Source organism: Echiichthys vipera (genome assembly GCF_963691815.1).
Source record: "Echiichthys vipera genome assembly, chromosome: 16".
In the NCBI taxonomy this organism is placed as follows: Eukaryota; Metazoa; Chordata; class Actinopteri; order Perciformes; family Trachinidae; genus Echiichthys; species Echiichthys vipera.
In genome coordinates, this window is record NC_139841.1 from 6,580,577 (window position 1) to 6,606,887 (window position 26,311).

A 26,311-nucleotide genomic window follows, 5' to 3' on the forward strand; every position below is an offset into this window, starting at 1 on the left:
GAAGAGAAAAAGACCATGGGATGATTTTACGCCAGAATTTCACTTCAAGAGCCATCCTAACTTCTTAATCACTATATTAGCATTGGAAAGACGCTATTACCTATTAATGTCTTGAACAGGAATTGATTTGCTCTGGACTTGGTCTTGACTCTGACTCGACTGGACCTGCTCTTGGACTTCACTTGGACTGAATTAATCTCAACTACAGCCCTGGTTGTTATTAAGACATTGGTCCTAGCAAGAGTCAATGCCTTTGGTCTCCAAAGTTTGGTCATGTGGATGTATGTCACAGTGCGATCATGACCATTTCCTTTAAATGAAGAAAGTACACAAACACTTCACGTTACACCAGTTGCTGTTTTTTGTTTATTGTATGTTATTTTTAAGGAAGACTCGTCGTTGTGTAATCGCACTACTAAAACCATGTCTGTCAAATATAAAAAGAACAAACAAAAAACATGTTCAAACAGTGGAGATAGGATTGTTATCTAGAACAAAATTAAAATACCAAAAATAAATAATTCCAATCAAAAAAGTATGCCTGAGCTGCAACAAAGCTAGCATCTTTGTTATATGTACAATGCCAACTCTGCACAACACATTTTCAGCTAAACACACAGAGTTAAACTCTCAAACACAGAGTTGTCAAAACCCACACAATTAAAAATAAATGAGAAAACATTTTGGAGGAAAAACCCAACTATCGCAGAAATTGGCATGCCTTATTGCTGTGACCTGAACATTTTGACTATTTCTGCACAACTTGGACTTTTAGTTGTATTGAAGGGACAGTTTGGTTTTAGGAGGAATTTTAATTTAGTCTTACAGATGTGCAGTTCGATGGTATCATGGAACAGCGAGATTGGCTTAGTTTAGCTCAATATTTGTAGGATCAGGTAGCGAAAAGAAACCAAAAAACCCTTTCGACATTCCTTTAAACTGGGCTGCCACATGAACCCACTGACATCCAGGAAGTGATTTTAGCTATGCTAATGTCAATCCCTTTCAAACCTGTGGAAGACCACTGAATGCAAAAAGTAATGCAGTTTGTATCGAATGAAGATATGTGTTGCAAAGGGCATTGCTGTATTCATTACACAGTGGAAGCAGAAAATGTACCACATAAAACAACTGGACAATAAACGCAACAAAAGTTGGTGTTACCACAGGGCCCCAGGAAGTGCCAATTTGAAAACGCTGGAATTTTAACTACTGGATCCTTCACATGCTCACATCCTCTGGCACAACACATACATTTTCCCATCAACTTACACGACCAAAGAGACAAAAATATCAAGTGTCAGAGCCCCGGGAAATGACTCGTTATCGGAATTTTATTAATTCGGTCCGATAATATTTTAAAAGTCCAGAAAACCTCTCAATTAAATCATTCAGTCCACATTAAGGTTAGCAGATTGCGAATCATCCGGGTATTTTTGGATGCAGCAGTTGAACATTTTGGCTCCATGCACCACTGAGCAACTTTCATAGGAATGAACAGGGCTCCGCCTCAAACACTGTGTCCGGTTCTCTTCAAAAATCGGTAGGTGGTGTTGCCATGTTCAAAGAATAAGTTAAATAGAAAGTTGGAACTCTTAGCTAAAGGTTTTCTGGCACTTTCGCTGGCTTCATCTCTATCTAGTTAGCTTGCTTGTTAGCTTAGCTGGTTTGCTACTTCATTTACGTTGGTTTGGAATATAAATCACTTGTCAGAATCTTTTATTCTGGTTTTCAACGCAGATGTCGATGTTCAAGATCACAGCAAGAACATGTGTATTCAGATTTCAGGGTGGATTTTTCCTGCATTTCTGGAGAAGCACATGTAAAAAAACAAAACATAAAAGTACAAGTGCAGTACTCCTAGTTAGCCAGTGTAAAAGGCACATTGTCATGGTCTCACAGGACAAAAACAGCAGAGGGGGAACAGGGTCAGATATACTTTCAGGGATAGTTCAGAGTACTACCCATTAAAGTAAGGTTTTATTTTCACATTAACCCATAATTATCTCAGTTAGCCTTGTCCCAAATGGGACAGCAGATGGGATCAGACCTGTGAACTTCAAGACATTTTCTGGAGTTGTAGCACCTGTCGGCAAAACTAAATGAATCAATCTTATCCAGCCTATTGACTACTTAGATTAGGTTTTTCACACGTTACAATACTGTGATCAGGGAAGTGTGAGGGATGGAAAAACTAACTTCACTGATGTTCAGGCAGCCCAAAGTCAAGGTAGATTTCTGTATCTCTGAAGGACAGTTCTCGCATCATCGCAACACCTCTGACTGAAACTGTACAGCCTATACAGTTGGCTCAGTAATGGAACAAAAAGCTTCTGCTAAGTGCTAAATATGTCACCAAAACAGACATCTATCACAATTGTGATGACTCAAAAGTATTAGATGAGTTTTGGTAATGAACAGTAGTGTCTGCACATAATTAGCTCACAGGCTTCAAATGACCTTCAGTAACTTATCAATAAGTAATAGGTGAGAGGATTCGAAGAGAGTATAAGGATACGATTTGAATCTTGTGCTGTAATCCGTACATGCATCTTGAGAGTCTGCAACGTAAAAATAAATAAGCTATGTCAATGATGATTGATGAAGGGGGAGCATTCACTTGCATTCATTTGAATCTTTAAAAAAATCCACATATGCAGCCTTCATTTACATCATTTTCAGACATATTTGTAGAAACGGCATCCGTTGACTTGCTCCTGACTGGAGAGTGTTATGCTGCATGGCCCACGAACATTGATAGAAGGCTTTGTTTTAATAAGCATAGCAAAGTTCGGGACCACTTTCATTCCTTTGGGAAAAGACTACTGTACAGTTTATATGCATGTCACAACCAGTAGCACTTGTTCTCATCTGTTCTTCCTGATTAAGAACGCTTTAATAGCCTGATGGATATCACTTGTATCAAGTTGACTTCCCTCTCCTGAAGCTGCAGTGCATTTCTGAAGTGTTTGAACCTTAACAGGAACCTGCACTCCCTATTACATGTTCATCTTCTTTTACTGCAAAAACTTGACAAAGCTGGCTTTACCTCAGCTGCTGATTTGCCTGCTTCACTTTAATCTGCCTCCTTTATATAAACTTACTCAGCCAATTTTCATCAAAATAAAGAATTGTGTGCGTCTGGTTTTGTGTGCTGCACGTGTAGAGAGGTGAACAGTTCGATTTTCCTTTTTTTTAAATTCCTTATCAGCGGAGGCGGAGAGGCTGGAAACAGTCAATATATCAGCAGACAAAAAGCAAGTATAAAAATAAACGTGTTAATGAATTGGTATAGTAATGACATATTTCTGCTAGCCTGTAAACCATCTCACAATGCGTCAAACCTTATTTTAAGACACCAACAAATCATGCAGCGTTCTTTCTAAGCTCAGGATTAATGCAATAATAATAACTCATTTTGATCTTAAATCCTGCTGTCATGAACTCTCTTGAATCGCTGAAGTAACCGCACAATTCCTTGTAAATGGCTTTTTCTTGTTTAAACGCAGTGGTATCCACCTATCAAGCAGCAGCATTTTGAGCAGCACCAAATCCAATCCTCCAATCAAATTGCAAGGATGGCAGCGGGATGAGCGGGGCTAGAGGCTGTGAAGTGATGGGTGAGAAGGCGGGTCAGAGAAAAAAGCCAACCGACCGGATCCCTTGTGTGTGGTGTCATCGCCATGGCTGACGAAACTCATTTAGCACCAACGAGAAGAGAAACAGGGTCTCTGATGGGGGTTTACAGGGGCAAATGGAATGTAACCAAGGGAGCTGCAATTCAAAATAAAAAATAAAAAAAAAGTGCAAAGCTTTTTCCTCTAGCTTGGACGTGATGAGTGTCAGTTTTTTTTAATCAGCACAGGCTTTCTCCAAACAGTATCTGCAAATCCTTATAAGGGCGTTTGTTTTAATAACTATGGTGTGACGGTAGGGAGGGATTTACCCTATCAAGAAATTGTCTGTGTATTCAACGCCTAATATAGCAAAGTCCTCTGATTAATTAAATACGATATACAAAATGCTAACTTGTCACATTTTCTGCCCCAACTTTATTTTTCCTTTATAGTCCGGTGCTTGCTGTGATGAAACAGACAGGTAGGCTCGATAAATCAAACGTCTACATGTATTCGCAGAAACCATTTGTCTGGTTCTTGTTATGCTTTTCCGTAAACTGACGCTCTTTCTGGAGAGACGGTGTGCGTTTATGTGTGTGTGAGTCTTCTGTTTATCAAAGAAGGCCTAAGGTTTCTTTACAGATAGCATTGCATCGGGAAGGGCGCCTGTGTGTGTGTGTGTGTGTGTGTGTGTGTGTGTGTGTGTGTGTGTGTGTGTGTGTGTGTGTATCTATGTCTGGCTGGCGAAGAAGGCCTTGGTTTCTCCACAGGTGGGGTTGGTGCACAGCGGGCAGCGGAGGGTCAGCTGGCGGGAACAGGGCTCGTTGGATTTCAGGTGGGACTGGACCAGGTCTGCCAGAGCCTGGACAAACATTCAATATTAAGACAGAGATAAAGAGACAGCCTGGTCTTCAGCTCAACACCTGGTTATGTTTGTCACTAATGCAAATACCAATAATAGTAAAATGAAACTTATCAGAAAATTAACACTACCAAAAATGGCAGAAAACATCTTTGGGAAAAATCTATATGAGTAGGAGGAGGGGGCAGGCCGTCGAGCCACATGGTAACTATGGTAACACTGAATATAACTTTACTTTGTATAACAAGGAAACTTCTTCCAAGACCTAAAAAACAGGGGGGAGGGGCCGCTGTAAGGAAGATTTTTTAAATCATTAAAACCCGTTTCCAATCTTTATGCTAAGCTAAGCTAACAAGCTGCTGGCTGTAGCTTCATATTTACACACGCACACATGACAGTGATAGCAATCTTCCCATTTAGCTTTTGGCAAGAAAATGAATGTTTCCCAAAGTTTTGGGACTAAAGACAAACTAAAAGTGTGTTATGAGTGTTAGAGTGCAGGGAATTCTACAACCCCTCATTGTTTGTTTTTTTACTGGTAGCTGGCTATTATTGGATTCAAACTTTGATTTGAGGATTTATTGTATGTGTGCATGTAATTCTTAAACACATGCTGTGTTATCTTTGCTCTCAAAAATGGAGAGGATAAGAGGCAAATGCATAATCTCATCTCAATTCAAGTAGCAGACTGTACAAAATGGCAATCAGAGCGAGGATTTGTCAAAAAAAGAAAAAAAAGAAATCCCTGACACCAGCCAGACTCTGCAGTTAAAATTGTGATGAATGTATTTTTCTTTATTTGTCAGCGGTTGCTGCTTGCAGCAGCAGACTGATGCAGCTCACTGAGAAACTAAAACCACACCGAGGAAACCATCCTTCAGTAACTACCAACTAATCATCCTCTAGATATTGATTCACACACACACACACACACACACACACACACACACACACACACACACACACACACACACACACACACACACACACACACACACACACACACACACACACACACACACACACACACACACACACACACACACACACACACACACACACACACACACACACACACACACACACACACACACACACACACACACACACACACACACACACACACACACACACACACACACACACACACACACACACACACACACACACACACACACACACACACACGCACACACACACGCACACACGCACACACACACGCACACACACGCGAGGGGTCTCTGAGCATGGCGGGTTTGACCAGCCAGCCAGTCAGCCGGGCGGTTCAGTTCTACTGTAGTCAGCTTTAAAGGGTCCCATTGATCTGGCCCCTTCCTTTAATAAAAACACACACACACTCACACTCACACTCACAGGCACGCACGGTGAGACAGGAAAGGAAGGAAAGAGGAAGTAAGTTAGGAGACTAGGGAGAGGAAGAGGAAAGGAAAGAAGAAAGGATCCCTTTATTGACCCTCTCCTTCCTGAAGTTCACTCACTTCACAGAACCTTCTGCTGCAGTCTCCTCTTCTCTTATTAGAGCCCTGCCTGCCTTCCAACAGCCTTTGCTCCATTTGTATTCCGTTCATTTTTTCACTGCTATATCTATTTAGAATTATTTGCTGTTCATTTTTGGTTTTTGGTGATCTTCCCTTTTTTCACAAGTTGCTCCCTATAGCTTCCTCTCCCTTTAAGTATTTTCTTGTTTTTTTTAAATACAGACAGGGGGTTAAAATGTGGTTCATCCATTTTAATGATTTAGTGGTCAAATACTTTATATGTCGGTCTTAAAGTGTAATTACAGCTTAAAAACAAACACATGCTGAGGAAACTTCCTTGTGCTGGAAGGAGAGAGGACCCCCCCCCCCCTTTCAATTTATTTTTTGTTGTCTTTCTCTTTCTTGAATTACATTAATTCTTTTTGCTATTAGTTTGTGTGTTTTTCTCTTTATTTACCTTTTTATTTTTATTTAAATTAAAAAAAACTATAATTATTATTATTTTACTTTATCTTACGTTATCTACCTTTGTTACATGTTATCCGGTAACTTACTTGGGTAAGTAAGTAAGTGGGTTGTTGGGAGGGATAGCGGGATTCATGTTGTGGTTTTTCTGTTTTTGTCTGTAGTTTTCCTTTTTTTCACCTTAAAGCAGATGTACTGTACATGTGTTTTACCTGTTTCTCTGTTGAGGTCTGCAAAAATCAATAAAAAAAAATTGTGGAAAAAAAAAAAAATCTAACCCATGGTCTTTTTCGGCATGAATATACATCAAATAAGCCATCGTGATAGGTTTTGGGTGATCACCTATTAACAGAGAAATCCCGGACAGTCGCTAACAGCCGGACGTGGCTAACACTGATTAGCTCGGGGCAGTACGGTGAAGGCATTAAAACGTCTTTTTTAACCACTAATACTGGTCAAAATAACACCAAACCTCTGCAGCAGCATGAGAAGAGTCCTTACACAGAAAACAAAGCAGAAACAGCGTAGTTGGTGAACCCAGAGTTTATTAAAAAGATGGTTTAGCAATGCTACAAGCCTTAGCAGCCCGCTCTGTTCATATTCACAGGCAGCCCAAACAAGTCGATTACCGAGTTCAGTTCTATTGAAGTTCAGTAGAACTGAACTCCAGTGCATTCAGTAATTGACTTGTTTGAAATGCCTCTCAACATGGATGTATAATTTTATGTAAGGCAGCTGCTAAGGCTTGTAGCATTGTAAAACCGTCTTTTTTTAATAAACTCCGGGTTCACTAACTACGTTGTTGGTGCTTTGTTTTATGTGTAAGGACTCTGCTACTGCTACTGCAGAGGTTTGCTGTTATTTTGAGTAGTATTAGTGGTTAAAAAAGACGTTTGAATGCCTTCACTGTACTGCCCCAAGCTAATGAGTGTTAGCCACGTCTGGCTGTTAGCAACTATTATTGTCTCCATGGCTTATTGGATATATATTCATGCCGAAAGAGGCCATGGGTTCATTCTAAGCTGGAGTTACACTTTAATGTTTGAAGACAGCTCAGTGGGTGAAACATACCTTCATAAAAAGAGGGTTCCCATTCAACGACTCTGCTCTCTTGATGTTTTCCACCCCGCACTGAAGATAGAAATTAAGACAGACAGAACAAGTTGTCATACATTTATATTACCAAAGCAATCACCAAAAACGCACCAAATTCCATACGGACCAAATCACACAAGTTAGGCATAAAAAGCCCCCTATCTCCATACTGGATAAATATCATTTAAAGGTGCTGTTCATGGGGCGGCCTCTAGCTCCACTGGTGGAGCGTCCGCCCCATGTAGGCTGCGGCTCTCTCCATCACTCTCTAATAAGGGCATCAAAAGGACAAAGAAAAGGTGCTGTTTATTAAATTCAAAACAAAAGTCAGTGCAGGCTCTCCACACGGCTCTCACCAGAGTTTCACTGACATTCAAGGTCTGGGCCGAGGCCTCGCTTCTGACATGGAGGTGGCTCAGCCGAAATGACAGCGCCTAGCAGTGCTATTGTGATAACAGGGTCAATAGTGCCCGCGTTGCCGGCAGGGATTAGCTAGCCAGAACGAGCACCATTACGTTGTGGGAAGTGGGACATATGGAGCCTTCACGCCCTATGGAAAATATGGTAAATACCAAAAGCCGACGTGAAAGTTGCACATGAATACCTCCCGTACGTGATAATTCCCACTGGGGAGCCCGTAGAATATTTTGATACACCAGTTGCCGAAATGAGATAACCTTTGACCTTTTCAACATAGCGGAGCGCAACGCAAGAGTTTTCTGTTGTTGTTGGCGGATATTGTTTTTGTAGCCTATACAATGCTGTGACATAGACAATTTCAATATCATGTGTTAACACTTTTACATAGCACGTGAAGGCAGCAATAGACATGAAGGGGGTGGGGGTGGGGGTGGGGGGGAGGTGCTTGTGCCACAGAGGGAAGACAAACACCATTCACGCACGCTGCCATCATACTGGATTTAAATCAGGATAGTGTCCCTTTAAGCAGCAATGCTAACAACTGTAGTTATAAACCTGACAGAGGAAACAGAATTTCTGCATTAGCTTCTGAAATAATCAATGAAGCTGTTCCTGGGGTGTAAATACACACAGACACAGTCTCTCCTAATGGAGACATTGACACACTTGCCTGATGAAAAATGAAGCTCTCTGCTATTTTCACATTTAAGAGAGTTTTTCTGATTCATGTGATCCAAACAGTTCCAATAACAGAGTGTTTGTATTATTGACAAAAGACAGATGCGGTCAATTCCAAAATTCACAACATGTTTTTATCTAATGAAGTAATCTGCGGCACTTTGTTAGCCAGTGGGACATAAAATCAAGAAACCAACAGGAGGCCAACAGTTTAGAAGGGAGGGACTCGCATGCTCTCACATGCACGTGTGGCTGGACCGGCTACCACAACAGAGAAGCTCAAAATACAACACACACAGAGGTAGAGTGACTTCATTCTCTGCTCAGGACTCATTACTCCACGTAAAAAATATTTGTACGCTGGTGTATTAATGTTCTCGATGTCTTATGATGCAATCTAAATTCAAAATCCTGATGTGGAAAAGAAAAAAATCATTTTGTCAGGCGAGGACCAATTCTTTTCAACAGCAGGTTTCATTTTGGTGTGAAACTCCTCTTGACTGTGGACGCGATGAAGTGGTCTAGACAGTGTGAGTGTGTGTGTGTGTGTGTGTGTGTGTCACCTGGTACCTCTATCTTTGTGAGGGCCAGTTTGTGTTGTGAGTCATGAAGACAGACACACAGTACACACATCCGACACACACTTTTGCCAACTTAAACTCTACATTAAGTCTCCAGTTAAACCATAATGACTTGTTTCCGATACATATGAACACAAATGTACACACACGGGAAAAAAAGACAAACAACAAAAACATGGAGTTTTTTCAAAATGCTCCCTGTTGGTGCATTCAAGGTCACTCTAATGTGTCCACTGCTGATTAGCAAACCTTTTAGACTCAAGAAAAAACTAAATCTTGTTGTTCAGACTTCCCACATTTCCAATATACGGTCAAAACTTCCTGTAATATGAACCAAGAACTGAACCTAAAAGCTGATGGACACTGATGGAAAATGATCAAATAATCACAACTCATAACTCCCTTTATGGTCCTTTACCCAACAAAATCTTCCCTCTGGAACATTATATTCAGCCTCTCCTTACCTCAAGAACGTAATGTGAAGCATAAAAGGCTTCGCACGAAAAACTGTACAGACAGAAGCTGACATAAGGGTTTATCTCTTCCTTACCTCCTCCCCCAGCACCTGTCCATACTCGATGTCTAGCTCGTGTAAAGTCTCTATGTGGTCGGAGGTGAAGGCGATGGGCACCAGCAGGATGTTCTTCTTCCCCCGCTCACACAGGCCTTTGATCACGTCGTCTGTCTGGGGGCCGAGCCACTGCATGGGACCCACCTGAGTGACCAAACACAAGACATGGAAACAGTTTGAGGCGGAGATTTACCGGTGCCAAGACCACATTTTCATGGTCTCCAGATGATGGTCCCTGTAGATTTCAATGACCTCATGACTTTCCCTCTACCGCTACCTTAGGACAAACTTTAGAATGTAACTCCACTACTGGTAAGGCTGTAAGAATAGCTGAATCATCAGTAAGTTTGTTCTGTGCAACACTTTAATGCTGTGTCTGTAATGAACATTGCACCTCGCCCTACAAGGACCTAAGACTCTTAAGCCAAGTTCACACTACACAACTTTCTGTCTTGTAATCGGTACTCTGGAAGTCTTTGAGTTTTCACACTACAGGACTGGCAACACACTACAAGACAGGAGGAATCCCCTGATGTGTCTGTTCTCCGAACTACGCTCACACTAGAAGTGACACTGTACAGGAGGTAAGTTTTATCTTTACTATTTTTAGCCCGTCTTCTCCATGTGCAGTAACAACTTTGGTCCGTGTTGCAAATGCAACTATTACAGTAAAGTTCCTATTGTTACAGGTGACCCCTCCCCCTGGTTTCCTCTCAATCCCTATCTTGCGCTCTCATTGGTTGAAGATTCTATAACATCAAAATTGATCATGCAGGAATTCTGTCTCATGTAGAGTACTCAAAATCACATATGGTTTATTTTCTGAACAGGAGGCCACACATCCCAGTCCTCTTCTATTGTGAACAGCAGAATTCATTGTGTGTGAATTTTAAGGCACAGCGAACTGAGGTTCCTGCTCTAACGCAGCTCCAGTGTTAGAGGGACGAGTGGCTCCATCTTGTGGCGTTTTATAGAAAAGAAACTGTAATTGCAGCACTGAACTACAATCGGTTCATCCTGGCACATAGAAAACTGTACAGTTACGTAGTTATACTTACTGTAGGCTTACTGTTTCAGGCTCTCCGTGTACTACCACTATGGCTGACGTTTAAATACAGCAGGGTAGGCCTACCCTATTCAGCTAAGGGCCTTTCAGGCGGGAGGCAGGTTTATTCCTCATATATAGATAATTCATTGGTGCCTGTTGTCAGCCATTGCCATGCTGTACAAAGGGGTAGCACTAGAACTGGCACATGAACTTCTCATGCACCGCAAGGGCCACCAGCCAGCGGCCAGCTCAAGTGCTGTGGAGACTTCATTAGCACTGTTTAAGTAGTCACAAGCACCTGCTCTCGTTTGATTCTCGTCCACTGCGGTTTCAACAGGGCTGCTCAAAATATTCTCCTCCTGATCTGCACTTCTCTTCCCTATAGTTCCCATTTGGAGCCACGACTGTAGTGTTTTTAAACCATTTATTTTACCTGCACTCATTATCTGAAGCTGGTAAGTAATCATGGATGTATGTTCACGCTTGGTTCATGAGCGAGACATCAAAACAAAAATATAACAGGAAAGGGCTAAAGTTTATTTTAATTACATTTCAGGACTCTCATAGTTTAAGTATTTTCATTTGAAATATTGCAATATCTTGATAGCATTATGTATATTTCAATTAATTTATTCAATTTGTTTTACATATTTTGGGGATTCCTCTGCGTACCACTAGAGGGAGCTCCACTGATGTACACCATGAGTTTGTGATGATTAAAATAAATATCGCCTGCTGTCTGATACCTGGAAATGTACTTTGGTTTGGTTCTTTTGTGAAGCACTTTGTAAAATTGTTTAAAAGAAGTTGAAGTTGATATCCTTTGACTTATCGATAATGGTAAAATTTGTGTTAGTTAATTAATGTAATTATTAATTACTAAACAGAATTCCAAATGTATCTTTTCTTGATTTTATCAGGGGGCTCCCTCATGAGGTGATTTAATGCAATTTAATTATCACTGTTTAATATAATACTTATTATTAATTTTGACTTACTTTTGATAGATATTTGAATCAACATGTGGAGTGGAGGAGCCAGTGATCTAACTGCTAGTCTTCTGTTAGTGGACGACCTGATCTGTGTGTGTGTGTGTGTGTGTGTGTGTGTGTGTGTGTGTGTGTGTGTGTGTGTGTGTGTGTGTGTGTGTGTGTGTGTGTGTGTGTGTGTGTGTGTGTGTGTGTGTGTGTGTCCACTCACTCTGGACTGCCACACTAGCCTGTAAGGGTTACAGTGTCCCAGTCTCTCCATGACTCTCTGAACCGTGGCTCCCACTTCCTGAGGATATGGGTCGCCTCTGTTTACAACCTGCACACAGTACACAGGAGTAGCACCATCATTAGTACTACTAGAAGAAGTAGTAGTATCTGTATCTGTATCTGTAGAAGTAGAAGTAACAGAAAGGAATAGTAGAAGCAGCAGCAGTAGTAGTGGTATTAGTAGTAGTGAGAGCAATAGCAGTGGTAGTGGAGGTATTACACATTAGTAGCAGTAGTAGCCGTATTTGTAGTAGTATAACCATTACTGTCATCAGCAGAAGTATAAATAAAGATCGGAGAATAAAATAAAGATAAAAGTGCTCCTAGAGATTCTGCCTCTCCTCGTATCTCTCTGTGGGTTTGCTTAATTTTCCCATCCGTGTGAATGATGTGCTTCAGTTTTGCATCTTGTGCGCTTGTCCTCATTCCAGGTTCCATGGTGGAGAGGAGGTCGCGCTGCTCACCACGTGTCCAGACCGCAAGCGTGTCGGACGTGTTTTATACCTGCATGTCTCAAGCAAATAGGAGGTACGCTCTCATTATAATCTATGCTACTGTCTGCACCAGCTCCAGGCAAGCTTGTATCTCACAGCTTTTATTTACGCTTCAAGTCTATTTTTTTGACAATACGCACATCAGTGATGTGTAGATTGGGTTCATGTCCGCGGGCACCGCAGTTGATTTTGTCTATCGAGAGGATGGGTTCATAAAAACTTACATTTTGATTAAGAGTGGTTGGGTTGCGGGTTTGTTAAATAATACGATTAAGGAAAAAAATTCTATAGATGTTTTGCATACTCTCCGTAAAGCTTCCCTTCGGAGATGAACGGTGAACGTTTACATCACCAGATGAAAAGTGTTTGGCTTTATTCAGTGGCACTGGAAGATCAGCTCACACATGTGACACCGTGGCCTCCTTTGCTTCTGGAAGTTTGGCGTTCTGTATAAAATCACAACTTGCGTGCCGAGGTGCTGTTAAGGAATCTTTAGGCTGTTTCTCTTACTTTCTATGATAGTGCTGATGTGCAGACCAGATTTTACTGTGAATGTGTCATATCCCCAAAGCGCCGCCAGTTTTGTTTGATGACTCATCCTCTTTCTACTAGTCTTGCTTCATCAGCGCCACAGGCTTCTAATAAAGGTGGATGGGAACATTTGCAGTGATGCTGATGCTGGTGTAACTAACTAGTTGTATTGGTAGAAGGTGTATCAATAGGCCTAACAGCATCCTTCAGTATCAGCAGAGGAGCAGCAGGCAGTAGGATTATTAGCCATCAGCACTAGTACTTACAGCCATAGGGAGTGAGTGTGCTGAGAAGAGAATAACAACGTCGTCTCTCTTTTCTTCTGGAAACTTCATCAGCTTGTTTCTGACGTGCTCTGCAAAACACTGCACATACAAAATACACACACAGGGTGAACATTTTCTTTTGTGTGCGTTTTATATTCTGATTTTCTCTTTTATTGAAATGCCAATCTGATAAATCTCCCACAATGGGAACCATATGCTGATCAAACAATACAATCAGGCTTGTAAGTTGCTATGATTACCAAACATCGCCACTTTGAGCTCATTAGCCTGAGGGGCACTTGGGTTTTTGTGTGTGTGTGTGTGTGTGTGTGTGTGTGTGTGTGTGTGTGTATGTGTATGTGTGTGTGCATGTGCGTGTGACTAACCTCCACCAGCAGCGGGTGTGTGGGCCAACGGTCGATGACACTCCAGCGCATTTTTGGCCTGTCGCCTCTGTTTCTGTAGTAACGGTAGATGGCGTTCAGACTGCTGCCTGTTCACACGACAGACAAACACTTTAATATGATAAACATGTGCCATTACACAACAAGCACCATTCTGTCAACCACAGTGCAACTCCACTGGAGGATTTGAGAAGAAGTGCCTTGCTGGAAGGCACAACTTTTGAAGAATCCTTGAGGACAAGAAAAGCTGCTGAAATGGAGGGAGGTCCTCTCTGTTTCCTTTCCACTGATCAAAAAATAGATCAGAAGGAGAAGAGAAGCAGATAGAAATCCATCTGTATGGTTACAATATAATACACAATACACATTTTTACCCCCATGTGTATTTGTATCCACAACTTCATTTCCGTCCTCAAGGCCAGCAGACAACAGTGTTATGTGAATTTGATACGGTTGTGTAGTTTTTTGGACTTTTCATATAAATCTATGGCTGAATCCAAAAGTGTCTACTTCTGGATAGCAATAATTTGTGCCTCTGATGTTTTACAGCCTTACATTAGAGTGACTGATCTTTTTAACCTTCCAGACTGTATCTGAAACCTCAAACACTCTTCTACCCAGAGTTTAAAAAAGTCAGCTTCACGAAAAAAAAAATAGATTTTTAACACGTTTCCAAAGTTATGACGCTCCTTCCTTATCCAAAAACTGGATGGCAGCCAGTGGTTACTTGGATGGGGAGAAGAGATAAATCCGTATGGTTAGAAAAGGCTTAAAGATCAGTCTGGGTACGTGCAATGGAGAAAATTTGGAGAAGTTTACCAAGCGACTGTTGGTTTTGAGGCGGATTTAAGTGTGATGCAACGAGAACAGACTGTTCAGTGTAAACAACATGATGGCTTCCATGATTGAGATGAGCACAGCTGTGGATCAAGCCGCTCACAAACTCTTTTTTCTTTTGGATCCTTCTGTTGAATATGGACCATGCTCCTGAATTTGGGCCTTTGATCCGTAAATTCACGTTATAATTTTTCACTTTATCTTTTCATTTACTTACTTTTTTATCTACTATTCTGAGGATCAGGAATCATTTTTTTTTATTATTATTTGGCAGTTTTCAAGCCTTTATTAAATAGGACAGAGAGGTGTGAGAGAGGGGGGGGGGGAGACATGCAGCAAAGGGCCGCAGGTTGAACCCGCAGCTGCTGCCTCTAGGACCTTCAGCCTCTTTACATGGGGAATCTTATATATTTCCTGTATCTGTGTTGTGTGTGTGTGTGTGAGAATGTCACCTGTGGTGGAGCAGCTGTACTGAGGATACTGTGTGAAGGCCACAGCTCTCTCCACTCCATCTCTCTCCATCTCCTCGATGGCTTCCTCTGTCAGGGGCTGAACGTACCGGAAGCCGATGTAGAACTTGTGAGGAGCTAGAAAGAGAGAGGCAGTCAGTCAATAACTGCTAGCCTTTATGAAATACACTCATTCCTGTTGGGAGTAAAACTGGTGATGAAAAACCCTAATCTTGCATTTGCATATTAACTGAAATATCAAATGAATACGGTAATTTTCATTATTCTGGAGAGATGTTATGAAAGTGTTAAACTGGTTCTCCTGCTCTGAATGAGGTCAGGATTCCACTGGATGTGGTCAGTTTTCAGGCTGCCGTTGGTGTTATCTGTGAGGTGTGTGCAGGCGTGTGTAGAGACACTCCTCCACTGGGTCACTATCTACACTTCACACACACTTTGCAAGTGAGTCCACCAGCAGGAAACGCATCAGCTCTGTTTTGTTGTCAAATTTGAAAAGCGTTGTTTACATTCTGATATGCGTTGGTTTTGAGGCGGATTTAAGTGCGATGCAACGAGAAGTGACTGTTCAGGGAAAACAACATGGAGGCTTCCACAGATGAGATGAGCGCAGCTATCGATCAAGCCGCTCACTAAGACTTTTTTGTCTTGGATCCTTCTGTTGAATATGGACCTGAAATTCTGCCTTTTACTAGCAAATTCACATTACACAAACGGCAAATATGTTTTACCGACATGTTGTTTCCTTTCTGAGTTCGCCTCAACGTTGTTAGTACGTCATACGCTTTGTTAAACTGATTGGTTGATTTGGCCCGTATGATGGTTGATTTAATCAGCAACCAGTATTTTCGCCCCTTCCCAGAAGAAGGACTCTTTAAAGTGAATAATTTTAGGAGCAGTGAGAGATCTGACAGGCAGGATGGTGATGATGATGTTGTAGAGGTACTGTTGTACCTGTCTCAGGACTCATCTCGTCCAGCAGCTTCACCATGCCTTCTCCCTGCATGGAGGTCCAGTGTTTGATGGGCGAGCCTCCTCCGATCTTACTGTACTGCTCCTGGATCTTTGGCGTACGGCGCTTTGCGATGAATGGGCCGAGCCGACTGCAACGCAAAGGACAGATTGAAGAGTTATGACTATACACGCTATTAATCATACATTTTATGACAGCAGATTAATATACATCTAAAACACCAAAACCAAAATAAAAATTGGTTCAACTCGACCCTCAGTCCCCAAATTTATGCCCCAGCATTATTTCATTGTTCAGTCAACGGAAGGGGAACCTGTGAGCAAAGCATAGGCTAATCCTGAAAACTAGCCTCCGAGGAGAAGTGAGGTCCAGCGGCTAGCTGTCACTCAAGAGGCCCCGCCCTAAGTATTTCTAAACTTTAACCTCCAATCAAATAAAAACTAGCCTGGTACAAAAGAAATTCACCCCCCTCAGTGTTGTCATGGAGATATGACCTAAACATACAGACTAGAATGGTTTTCTGTACGATGCTTTAAATAGGTTTAATGATGCTGTGAAAACAGCCTGTTTAACATGGGGGTCAATGAGAAACTGCTCTATTATGAAACCTGCCCCTCTGAGAACTGCAGTTTTTGGCACTTCCTTATTGGATCAACCAGGAAGTCTCTGTGGTGGGGGCTTGGACCAAAGACCGTTCAGGTTCCCAGATTAATCTGAGGAGTCACACCGGCTCACATCATTAAAAAAAGTCAAAGAAAACATATAAATTCACATCACAAAACCTTTTTGCTTATGAAACACTGGATACAACAAACAAACTATAACCTGCGAGTTGGTTCATAGGGAAATACTGCTTCATTTTAAGGAGTCACAAGCGAAAAGGGTTGGGAACAGCTGCTTTAGAAAAGGATCAGTGTTGTTCTCAGTAAATGTGAAACTGAAGCACCAGAGTTTTTTCTTCTCAGTAGCAACAACAAACACTTGGTTGGTTCACTGTCAGTTATTATGAAACAGAGACGAAGCAGCGCGCCTTATAACCTTACCTATTAGCTCTCTCTATTGTGTGTGTGTGTGTGTGTGTGTGTGTGTGTGTGTGTGTGTGTGTGTGTGTGTGTGTGTGTCCACAGTGCATACTTCTGTACAGGGAGTTTCATCAGGTCTGTGTCACTGAAGAGCCGCAGAAGGAAGTCGTGAACGTCTTCCAGTTTCTCAGGTCCTCCCATGTTCAGCATCAATATGCCCGTCTTAGGTTTTCTGCAGGCACAAGAGATTCATAATCAATAATTCATATCTAACATTGGCTCGAATCTACATTTACAACTTTGCAAATATAAAGTTTATTAATAAGAAATACAGGTGTCTGCAAACGGTTTTAAAGCAGTTTCAATGCCATCGAATGAATGTGTTAAACTTAACTTAAAAGCTCTGAATGTGGAAATATTGGAAGTGCCCAGAGGTAGAGCTGTCAGCCTGTGACATTAATGTTATTTATGCTAGGTTGTTGTGTCAGGCTGTGATGAGATTGTGCGGTTGTGAAATTAACTTTAATACAATTAGCTAGGGCTGGGCGATATGACCAAAATCTCATATCCCTATATAGGTCAATCCATATCCCGATAACGAGATACATCACCATATAGCACATTTTCTGTTAGAAAAAAAACATTGTGTAATGTAGGCTATCGATAAGGGCGAACTGCAAAATGCATTTATTTGTTGTGATAACATGAATGTGTTTTGTTTGTGTCTCTTGGACAATAGCTGATGGTATATTTACAACTGTAGTTTCAGTTTCACGGTGCTGTCAGACTGTCGGCACAGCCGTTATTAGCCCATAATCCGTTGATCCCACGGAAACACTGCAGCCTGTGTTAGAGTCCCATACAAAGCGTGTGCTTGTGCGTGTGCGTGTGTGTGTGCGTGTGCGCATGTGCACAGTTGTTTTTTATGGTGTCTATGGCTGCCTGAAATAACTCTCAGAGAGACTTCGGCTCACTTCATCTTCACACACCCCTCAGTCTGTAAAGTGCATGATTTATGACACCAAGAGATAAATGATATGATACGAGTAAAATATGAATCGATAAGACATTCTTCTGTCATCATACGATTCAATTAAATTTTATTTATAGTGCCAAATCATAACAAAAGTTATCTCACAACACTTTACAGAGTAGGTAAAGACCACACTCTATGACTTATTTATGATACATATCGTCATATCGCACAGCGCTACCATTAGCTAATGCCCGCTTTTAAAAAAAATTCTATTTCACAGTGAGGACAAAGAGCAATAAAATAACAAAGGCAAAACCAGCAGAGAACAATATAAGTAACATGTTAGATAAAAGCATCTTGATATACACTCACCAGCCACTTTATTAAGTACACCTGGTGCTTAATAAAGTGTCAGTGTGGTCTTCTATCTGCTAGAAAGCAGATGGTGTTGTGTGTTCAAAGATGCTCTCCTGCATTCCTCTGTTGGAACCAGTGGATATTTGAGTTCCTGTTGCCTTTCTATCAGCTCCAACCAGTCTGGCCGTTCTCCTCTGACCTCTGGCTAAAACGAGGCGTTTGCGCCCACAGAACTGCTGCTCACTGGATCTTTTCTCTTTTTGGGACCATTCTCTGTAAACCCTAGAGATGGTTGTGTGTGAAAATCCCAGTAGCAGTTTGTGAAATACTCAGAGCAACCCGTCTGGCACCAACAACCACGCCACGTTCAAAGTCACTTCAATCACCTTTCATCCCCATTCTGATGCTGCTTTGAACTGCAGCACATCCTCTTCAACATGTCTACATGCCTAAATGCATGTGGTTGCTGCCATGTGATTGGCTGTTTAGAAATGTGTGTTATCGAGCAGTTGGACAGGTGCAACCAGGTCCATAAAGTGGCCGATGAGTGTATAAAAGGACTTAAACAACAAACTTATTTTTTTTTAAACTGAAATCAATGCTAGCTCCAGCAGCTAATTGGAGGCTAATTTTAGATTGTAGTGCAGCTTGTATGTGTATCCTTTTCCTCTTGAAGGAAATAAAGCTAATGTTAGCTCAAGCACCTAATGTTGGCTTGTCATGTCAGTCGATTAAACTAGCATTAGCTCAAGTAGCTATTGTTTGCTTCTGTCACCTTGTAAAGTAACCGTTTGCTCATTGTGTACGGTGAAATATGCTCAAGCACCTAATGTTAGCTTGTCATGTCAGTCGAGTAAACTAGCATTAGCTCAAGTAGCTATTGTTTGTTTCTGTCACCTTGTAAAGTAGCCGTTTGCTCATTGGTGAAATAAGCTCAAGCAGCTAACGTTAGCTTGCTCTGTCAGCTTGTGAAGCAAACTTGTCAGGTTCTGATGCAATGCTTTCAGCTGCTATATCACCTCTGTACCCTTATCGTTGGAAGATTCACAGATGCTCCGCTCCAGCTCCTTTATACACCTTTTGAGCCTTGAATGCCCCTGAAGATTCTGTCGTCTCATCCATAATTACTGTTTGGCTGTCATCTTCAAAGAGCAGGTAAGAGCCAAACAAAAGGCCACGAGGACAGAGCTGAGAAGGATCGCGTGGCGAAAGACATCAACAGAAAGCAGAAGTTGCCGACAGACGACTGGCAATGACCCGCCAAACCGTTACAATAGGGGCTGTCACAATGAGGAGTTTTTAGTTGACGATTGTCATGCAAATAATTGCTAAATTTCTGTTTCTGTTTGTTGATTTTATGCCACGCAGCATTGCTGTTGTATCTGCCCTTGCATCAAGGCCTAAGTCCACGCTGTTCATTTCAATGGCTGTTCAACAAACTGATGCAATCATTGGCAAAGAAGTGTTAAGTAATCCTTTTAAACTTCTCACTCTTCTGAGGATATATTCACTTAAAATAGCCTGTTCTAAAACGGTTTTGTAGGCTGATATATAAGGAACAAGAACGTGGTTCAAGACAGTGAATTCATGTAGAAGGATGCTTGATTTTATCTCCAAAGGTTATTATACAACAGGTAAAACGCAAAGACAGTGTTAATGCAGCATTTATTCAAAGGGAAAGTGAAACACTGTGTTAATAGGTAACTTTCCGGTCTTCTCCGCTCCTATCACCTGCTGAGTGCATCCACCGCTACTCGCTCTCTATGGTTCGGCCACGCACTCACTATGCTCGCACTACCCGTCGCTCCATCCTGTTTCTATCCAAAGACCTTTATGTAAATTATCCAATTAGAAAAAGCCAACAATTACAGCACCAGAGCTATCTAACACCCTGCCGCACCTGTAGCGAAGACTCTCCGCTGTAAATAAAGAGACCCGTTATTTTATCTACATCGGTTCATTTCTGCCTTTCTACACATTCACAACATCTCTGTCCCTTCCTTCTATCCATGTTATCAGATTTCCTCGAATTCACAAATTGTAACATGATCATATATGGCCCATCAGCTTTCTGCTCACACTCCATTAACCAGTTTCATTGTTACATGCTATTGTGTTAATATCATTGTGTCATTCTGGATTCAGACTCCCGACTGTACAAACCTGCGCCCCTAAGTAAGGTTCAATTATCCTTAACTAAGGTTCAACTGCTAATTCCTCTCCACCTTTTAATTGTTTACCAGTGATGGGCACGGTTAGTTAAGCCCAAGATCGAGGGATCCCATCAATTCCTTGAGGGCGAATCAAGTAGTGTTGTTTCCGAATCTATTTTTAGAATGCAATGCATCGTCCTGCAGGAATAATGACGCACAGCAATACAGCCTACCCAACACCTAATGCTTGTTCTCAATCCAAACTGTCACAGTGCCCCTTTCAGGATTGATATTTCACAACCACAACTTCAAAACATAGTTTCCTTACAAAAACAGAATTAAATTCCCGTTCTGTTCTGTTAATGATCAGTCCCACTGTGGAGAACATGCGCTCCTCTGGCACAGAGGTTGCAGGTATCAGCAGGTTCTGCTTTGACACAACGTTCAGTTTTTTTGTCCCGGTGCCTGTTGGACTTCCACCACTCCAGTGGGTTTCTCTGAGGACGAATGCATGGCTCACTGAAACAAGCTTCTAGCTCGTTGACCCCCTCTTCAGTCCTTCCTGAAGAGGGGGTCCAGTGCCTCTGTGCTTGTGTGTCGGCCCCAAATGTCACTGCTTTCCCCCTTGATATCGCCTGGGCCTTACACAGTAACCTCGTCATGTAGGTCAAACAACTTCTCTCAGATAGTGAGGCGAAGAGAAGCGCTGGTTTCATAAAATCGAAGGTGTTTGTGTCTCGGGTCAAGCGCATAAGCAAGCAGTGACGTGCGGTCAGGGGAGGCAGGTGAGGCTGTGCCTCCCCTGTCATCATGAGAGGAAAAAGAAACGAAATAATAAAATAACACAAGTATTAATATGTGTCCTCTGGACTATGATTTTGGTGTGGTTCTTAATGTATTTTGACCGTTTTTATAGTAAAAATGGCAGAAAATTCTGTATTTCCTGCTTAAATAAACGGAGTCTCTTCGGAGACGAGAGGTGAGGCACGGACAGCCGAGCCTCCCTCCAGATTGCGCAATCACTCACAAACTGTATTGAGCGCGTGCCCTCTGCGCGTGCTTGTTCCCATTTCTGTTTATGTTTCCAATATGATGGTTGAGGACACTTTTATGTAATAAAAGCATACGTCTTCTTTTCCATGGTGTTCAGTGATGTATTTTACTTATGTGTGTAATATTTACATCTTATTGATGTGACATAAATCCACAGGGGAAATGCCTGCCTTGAGGCAGGCAGTACCTCTGCCTCAAGGCAGGCGGCGATAGGGAGCAGCCTGATAGCCTGCAGCCAGATCACGGTGAACTCTGACCTGTGTGCAAAAAGTAAACACAAGAAGTGGGCTGTGCGACGCTGTAGAGCTTAGCGACAAGCTGCCATTTCTCGCCCTGAAAATGGAGGATTTGATTTCTAAACTAAGACATTTTTCAAAGCTGGACTTTCAGTCAGTAAAGGAAAGATATACTGCAATATACAGATGCACTGGTGTTTTAAAATGGTTTTCAGCATCCTATTCTCTCCTCCTATCCTATTGGCATCCTCCTAGTGCCTCCCCAACCCCAACCCTCACTGCACGTCACTGTAAGCAAGAGGTGCTGCGAGTACGAACAGAAAGGAAAAAGAACTTGAGTGCTGTTTTTTACCAGTCGGGGTAATTTGAAACGAGGACCACTTGAGGAATCAATCAGTCAAGCCCATCTGTAGTGTTTTCACATCGACTGCTTTCATCTCTTTCTCTAAAACCAACAGTCCAAGTGCTGTCATCTCTCAGGCTACATCCACATTTTAGAACAGCATTTTAAAACAAAATCAATGTCCGTCCACACAAGTGTTTTGGCTTCGTATCAGAAATAATCTCGGAAATCACGAAATTCACATCACATGCATACACTGGGCATGCCTGTGCTCAAAGTCTGTTAAAATCTTAAAATCTTATCGCACAGTTTATAATACGTCCACAGCTCACTTTTGGGCAAGTGGAAAAGTGACAACACTGGTTTTATTGGCCAATTAGAGGTATTTCAACAAGCAAAAAGTACTGGTTGGACTATTATCTGTCAAATATAACCCTCATTTATGAAGCTGAGTCAATTTGAGGCAGAAGCAACCTTTCAGTCACAAGGTAAGGAGCTGCAATCACTTTCTGGCAAGTGGAAAAAAGGACTGGATTGGTTATAGAGGAGCACACAGAGTGCTCCCACGGACGGCAATTAGTTTATGGCGGAGCATCGCTTTCTGGCACAACACCAGGAGCATTATCTATCGCCGGAGGAAGCCATCTCAAAGAGAAAGGAGAGGGATGACGTCACAAAAAGTATGTCAGCCTACTTCACTGATAAGACTGACTGACGTGGGTGTCTGTGTCAGCGTTTCCCAAAGTCTGTGTTTCTGCCCGTCCAGACTAAAACACAACCCACAGTTTTAGTTTTCTAGTAGTAGTAGTAGTAGTAGTAGTAGTCTCTGTTTTAGGGGCTCAGAAACACCAGAGTAGTGCGGCAAGGCGTAAAAAGTAGCAAAAGATATGTGCCCACAGCACCAGACAAAGACCAGGAGACTGTCACCCACAGACGCTCAACGATGGCCCGATGAACGCACAACAGTGCACAGATGGCTGACAGCGGACTTGTCTTGTTGTGTCAGGGATCTCTGCAGCTACATTGGCTGTGATAGTAATGTTACGGAGTGTAGTTGTGTACTACATCCCCTAAAAAGACACACTTGTGTGTTTGTGAGTGTCACCTGTTCTCCTGTGTTTCTGGAGTCACCGTCTGGGCTAAAGCAGCTGCGGAGTTTCTCCTCAAACTCAGACTGACGCTGCTCCTGGCAACTAAAACAGAAGAAGAAAACGCGTTACCCATTGGTCACTCACACACTCTTTTATCCTGATAAGTAAATAGGACTGGTCATGCACGTTACAATTTCCTGCCTCCAAAACTTCCCCCTCTGAAAAAAAACAAACGAGTTGTTGGGTTATGTTACTGGTGACAAAAATAATAGTGATTAATCAATACAAATAAGCATTATCCATCTATCCATCCATCCATCTTCAACCACTTGTCCCTATCGGGGTCGCTGGAGCCGATCCCAGCTGACATCGGGCGTGAGGCAGGGTCCACCCTGTACAGGACGCCAGTCTATCAAAGGGCACATAGAGACAAACAGAGACAGACAACCATTCACACTCACATTCACACCTACGGACAATTTAGAGTCATCAATGAACCTAACACCTGCACGTCTTTGGACTGTGGGAGGAAGCTGGAGAACCTGGAGAAAACCCACGCAGACACAGGAAGAACATGCAAACTCCACACAGAGGGGTCCCATTAATTTGCTTAAGTAAAACCGTCTCCTTATATTCAACTTTAAGTGTAATTCCTACACAAAATCATCCCATGGTCGTTTTCAGCACTTACTCACATCAAATAATCGATCGAGACCGTTTTTTTCATGTAACAACTATTAACGGAGAAATCCTGGAGTCGCTAAAAGCCGGACGTGGCTAACACTGATTAGCTCGGGGCAGTACGGTGAAGGCATTAAAACGTCTTTTTTAACCACTAATCCTGCTCAAAATAACAGCAAACCTCTGCAGCAGCATGAGAAGAGTCCCTACACAGAAAACAAAGCAGCAACAACTCAGTTAGTGAACCCAGAGTTTATTAAAAGAGTGCTTTAAAGACTTGCCTACTGGCCCCTGTACCAGCTCCTCTCATAGTAAAGTCCATTCAAGTCGATTACCGAAGTCAATACCAAAGGAAGGAGCCCATTGGTGCTTTGTTTTCTGTGTAGAGACTGATGACACCAAACCTCTGCAGTAGCATGTCATGTTATTTTTGCCTGCACTGTACTGTCCCGAGCTAATTAGTGTTAGCAATGTCGGCAGATTTCTCCGTGAATCGTTTATACACAAAAAAACATCTCAATGCCATATTTGATGTATGTAATTGCCAAAAAATACAATGGGAGGGTTTTGCGCTGGAATTACACTTGAAACATTAGTTTGTTTGCCTTTTTCCAGCTGTCAGCAGCTTCTTCATTTCCTGTGTGCATTGCATTGTGGGGCAAGGGAGTACATCGACAGAACACTTACTATGCACACTCAAAACCTTCTTAAAACGTGTGTGTAGACTGGATTTGGGACACAACGTTTGTCATGACAGCGGCTGCGCCCCACACCTTTTTTCACCAGGGGGAAATATCCTAAGTGTCCTGTGAAACTTTTGGCTTTCCACCAATACATGATACAAAATGTTTGAACAATAATTGGCCATATAAAAAAAAGCATGCCATAACTTAAGTAAAATAATGTGTTCTTGATTATATACAGATTACATTGGGGCGGCAATAGCTCAGTCTATAGGTGACTCGGCTGGGAACTGCAGGGTCCCTGTGTGGACCATGAATGGAATGTGGACTGGTGGCTGGAGAGGTGCCAGTTCATCTCCTGGGCACTGCAAAGATGCTGTTGAGCAAGGCACCGAACCCCCAACTGCTAAGGGGCGCTGATCCATTGGCAGCCCCCTCGCTCTGACATCTCTCCATTAATTGCAAGCATATAGGTCCTGTTTGTGCATGTGTGTGTATTTCGGGCCTGTGTGTGTGTAACATGAATAGTATAATGAGTGAAAAAGTTGAATTTCCCCAAGCGGGATAAATGAAGGAATTCTTCTTCTTCTTCTTACATGGCACACAAGTGACCGTGAACACACTTTAACAACAGCACAACTGCGATTAAAACCACTTTTTTAAACCAAAAAGGACACAGAAACCAATATGTGCTTCACGTTAGAGCATTGACATAGATCGGATATGTAAAGGGCCGGTCTAACAGATGTAGGCGAACACACCACAGTCAGCTTTACTTTCATAACCGGAGCTGCAGTACCCCGCAGCGCCGCCAGGAGGCCCACTGCGATTATGCAAGTTCACAACGCTGGAATTGTGTAACTACGTGTGTTCACTTCTGACGCGCGGTGAAAACAAGCGCCGGGAGCGGCTACGCGCTGTAGTTACGGCCCATTGGACTGATACTAAATGCAGCACAAGTACTGGATAAGTCCATTATGTAACATTAACATTGAACTGTAACCTATAGTAATGCTGGGCTCCGTTAAAACGACGGCAGTGAGCGTCTGACTAACTGCGGAAACGTCGCAATTTGTCTTCAAAATAAAAGCACACCAACGGTCACCTTTCAGCATATATCAGAATCCTCAATCGACCAAATAGCAAATATGGACGGAGAATACAACACCCGAGCCGTTAGAGTGAGCATAACGACACGACGACGCTTTAAAAGCCGATAACACAGATAATTGCGCGGTAAAGTTACGGCGAGTATTTAACTCCGAAAGTCCTGACAGGAAGTTGTACGGTCACACTCTTCCGAGCTTAACGGACGTTTACGAAACGGTCCCAATGTCAGCGTGTTGTTGAGTTTGCACACTACGGTAGACCTCCATCACTCCAAACCGCATTTAAACTTCACCGTAGACCCAGAGCGACACCGTGTACTGTGTGGCGTTTAACTCTGAGGTAAACAATGAAAGTTGAAGGTTTCTGTGGTCAGCTTTGACAGGGAAAAATAAACCAACAGTCATACTTACAGTGGATAAAGCGACCGGCGCTGCCCATGACTGCCATCATGGTCTTGCTCCTGTTGTCCCCTGCCGAGGAGAGTCTCTGTTCTCGCAGTGGTGGTGCTCGGACACTTGTGCTGTCAGCGGATGGATACA

General features: G+C 42.4%; 1 protein-coding gene across 1 annotated transcript; it reads right to left on the reverse strand.

Moving 5' to 3' along the window:
* Positions 1 to 406: 406 nt before the first annotated feature.
* On the reverse strand, positions 407 to 26,311 carry fech (ferrochelatase). The gene is made up of 11 exons (XM_083929406.1): positions 26,183 to 26,311; positions 23,313 to 23,400; positions 17,202 to 17,321; positions 16,049 to 16,197; positions 15,080 to 15,214; positions 13,773 to 13,879; positions 13,387 to 13,485; positions 12,037 to 12,144; positions 9,768 to 9,932; positions 7,515 to 7,574; positions 407 to 4,479 (listed from the first exon to the last, which is right to left on the reverse strand). The coding sequence occupies exons 1-11, from the start codon at positions 26,220 to 26,222 to the stop codon at positions 4,348 to 4,350; spliced, it is 1,203 nt and encodes a 400-aa protein (XP_083785532.1). The 5' UTR covers positions 26,223 to 26,311; the 3' UTR covers positions 407 to 4,347.

Coding starts and splice junctions, on each gene's coding strand:
- fech (XM_083929406.1), bottom strand. CDS start 26,222: ATGATGGCAGTCATGGGCAGCGCCGGTCGCTTTATCCACT. Junction 9,933..12,036: donor GGCTAGTGTGGCAGTCCAGA/GTGAGTGGACAC, acceptor TTGGTCACTCAG/GTGGGTCCCATGCAGTGGCT. Junction 7,575..9,767: donor GACAGGTGCTGGGGGAGGAG/GTAAGGAAGAGA, acceptor TTCTATCTTCAG/TGCGGGGTGGAAAACATCAA.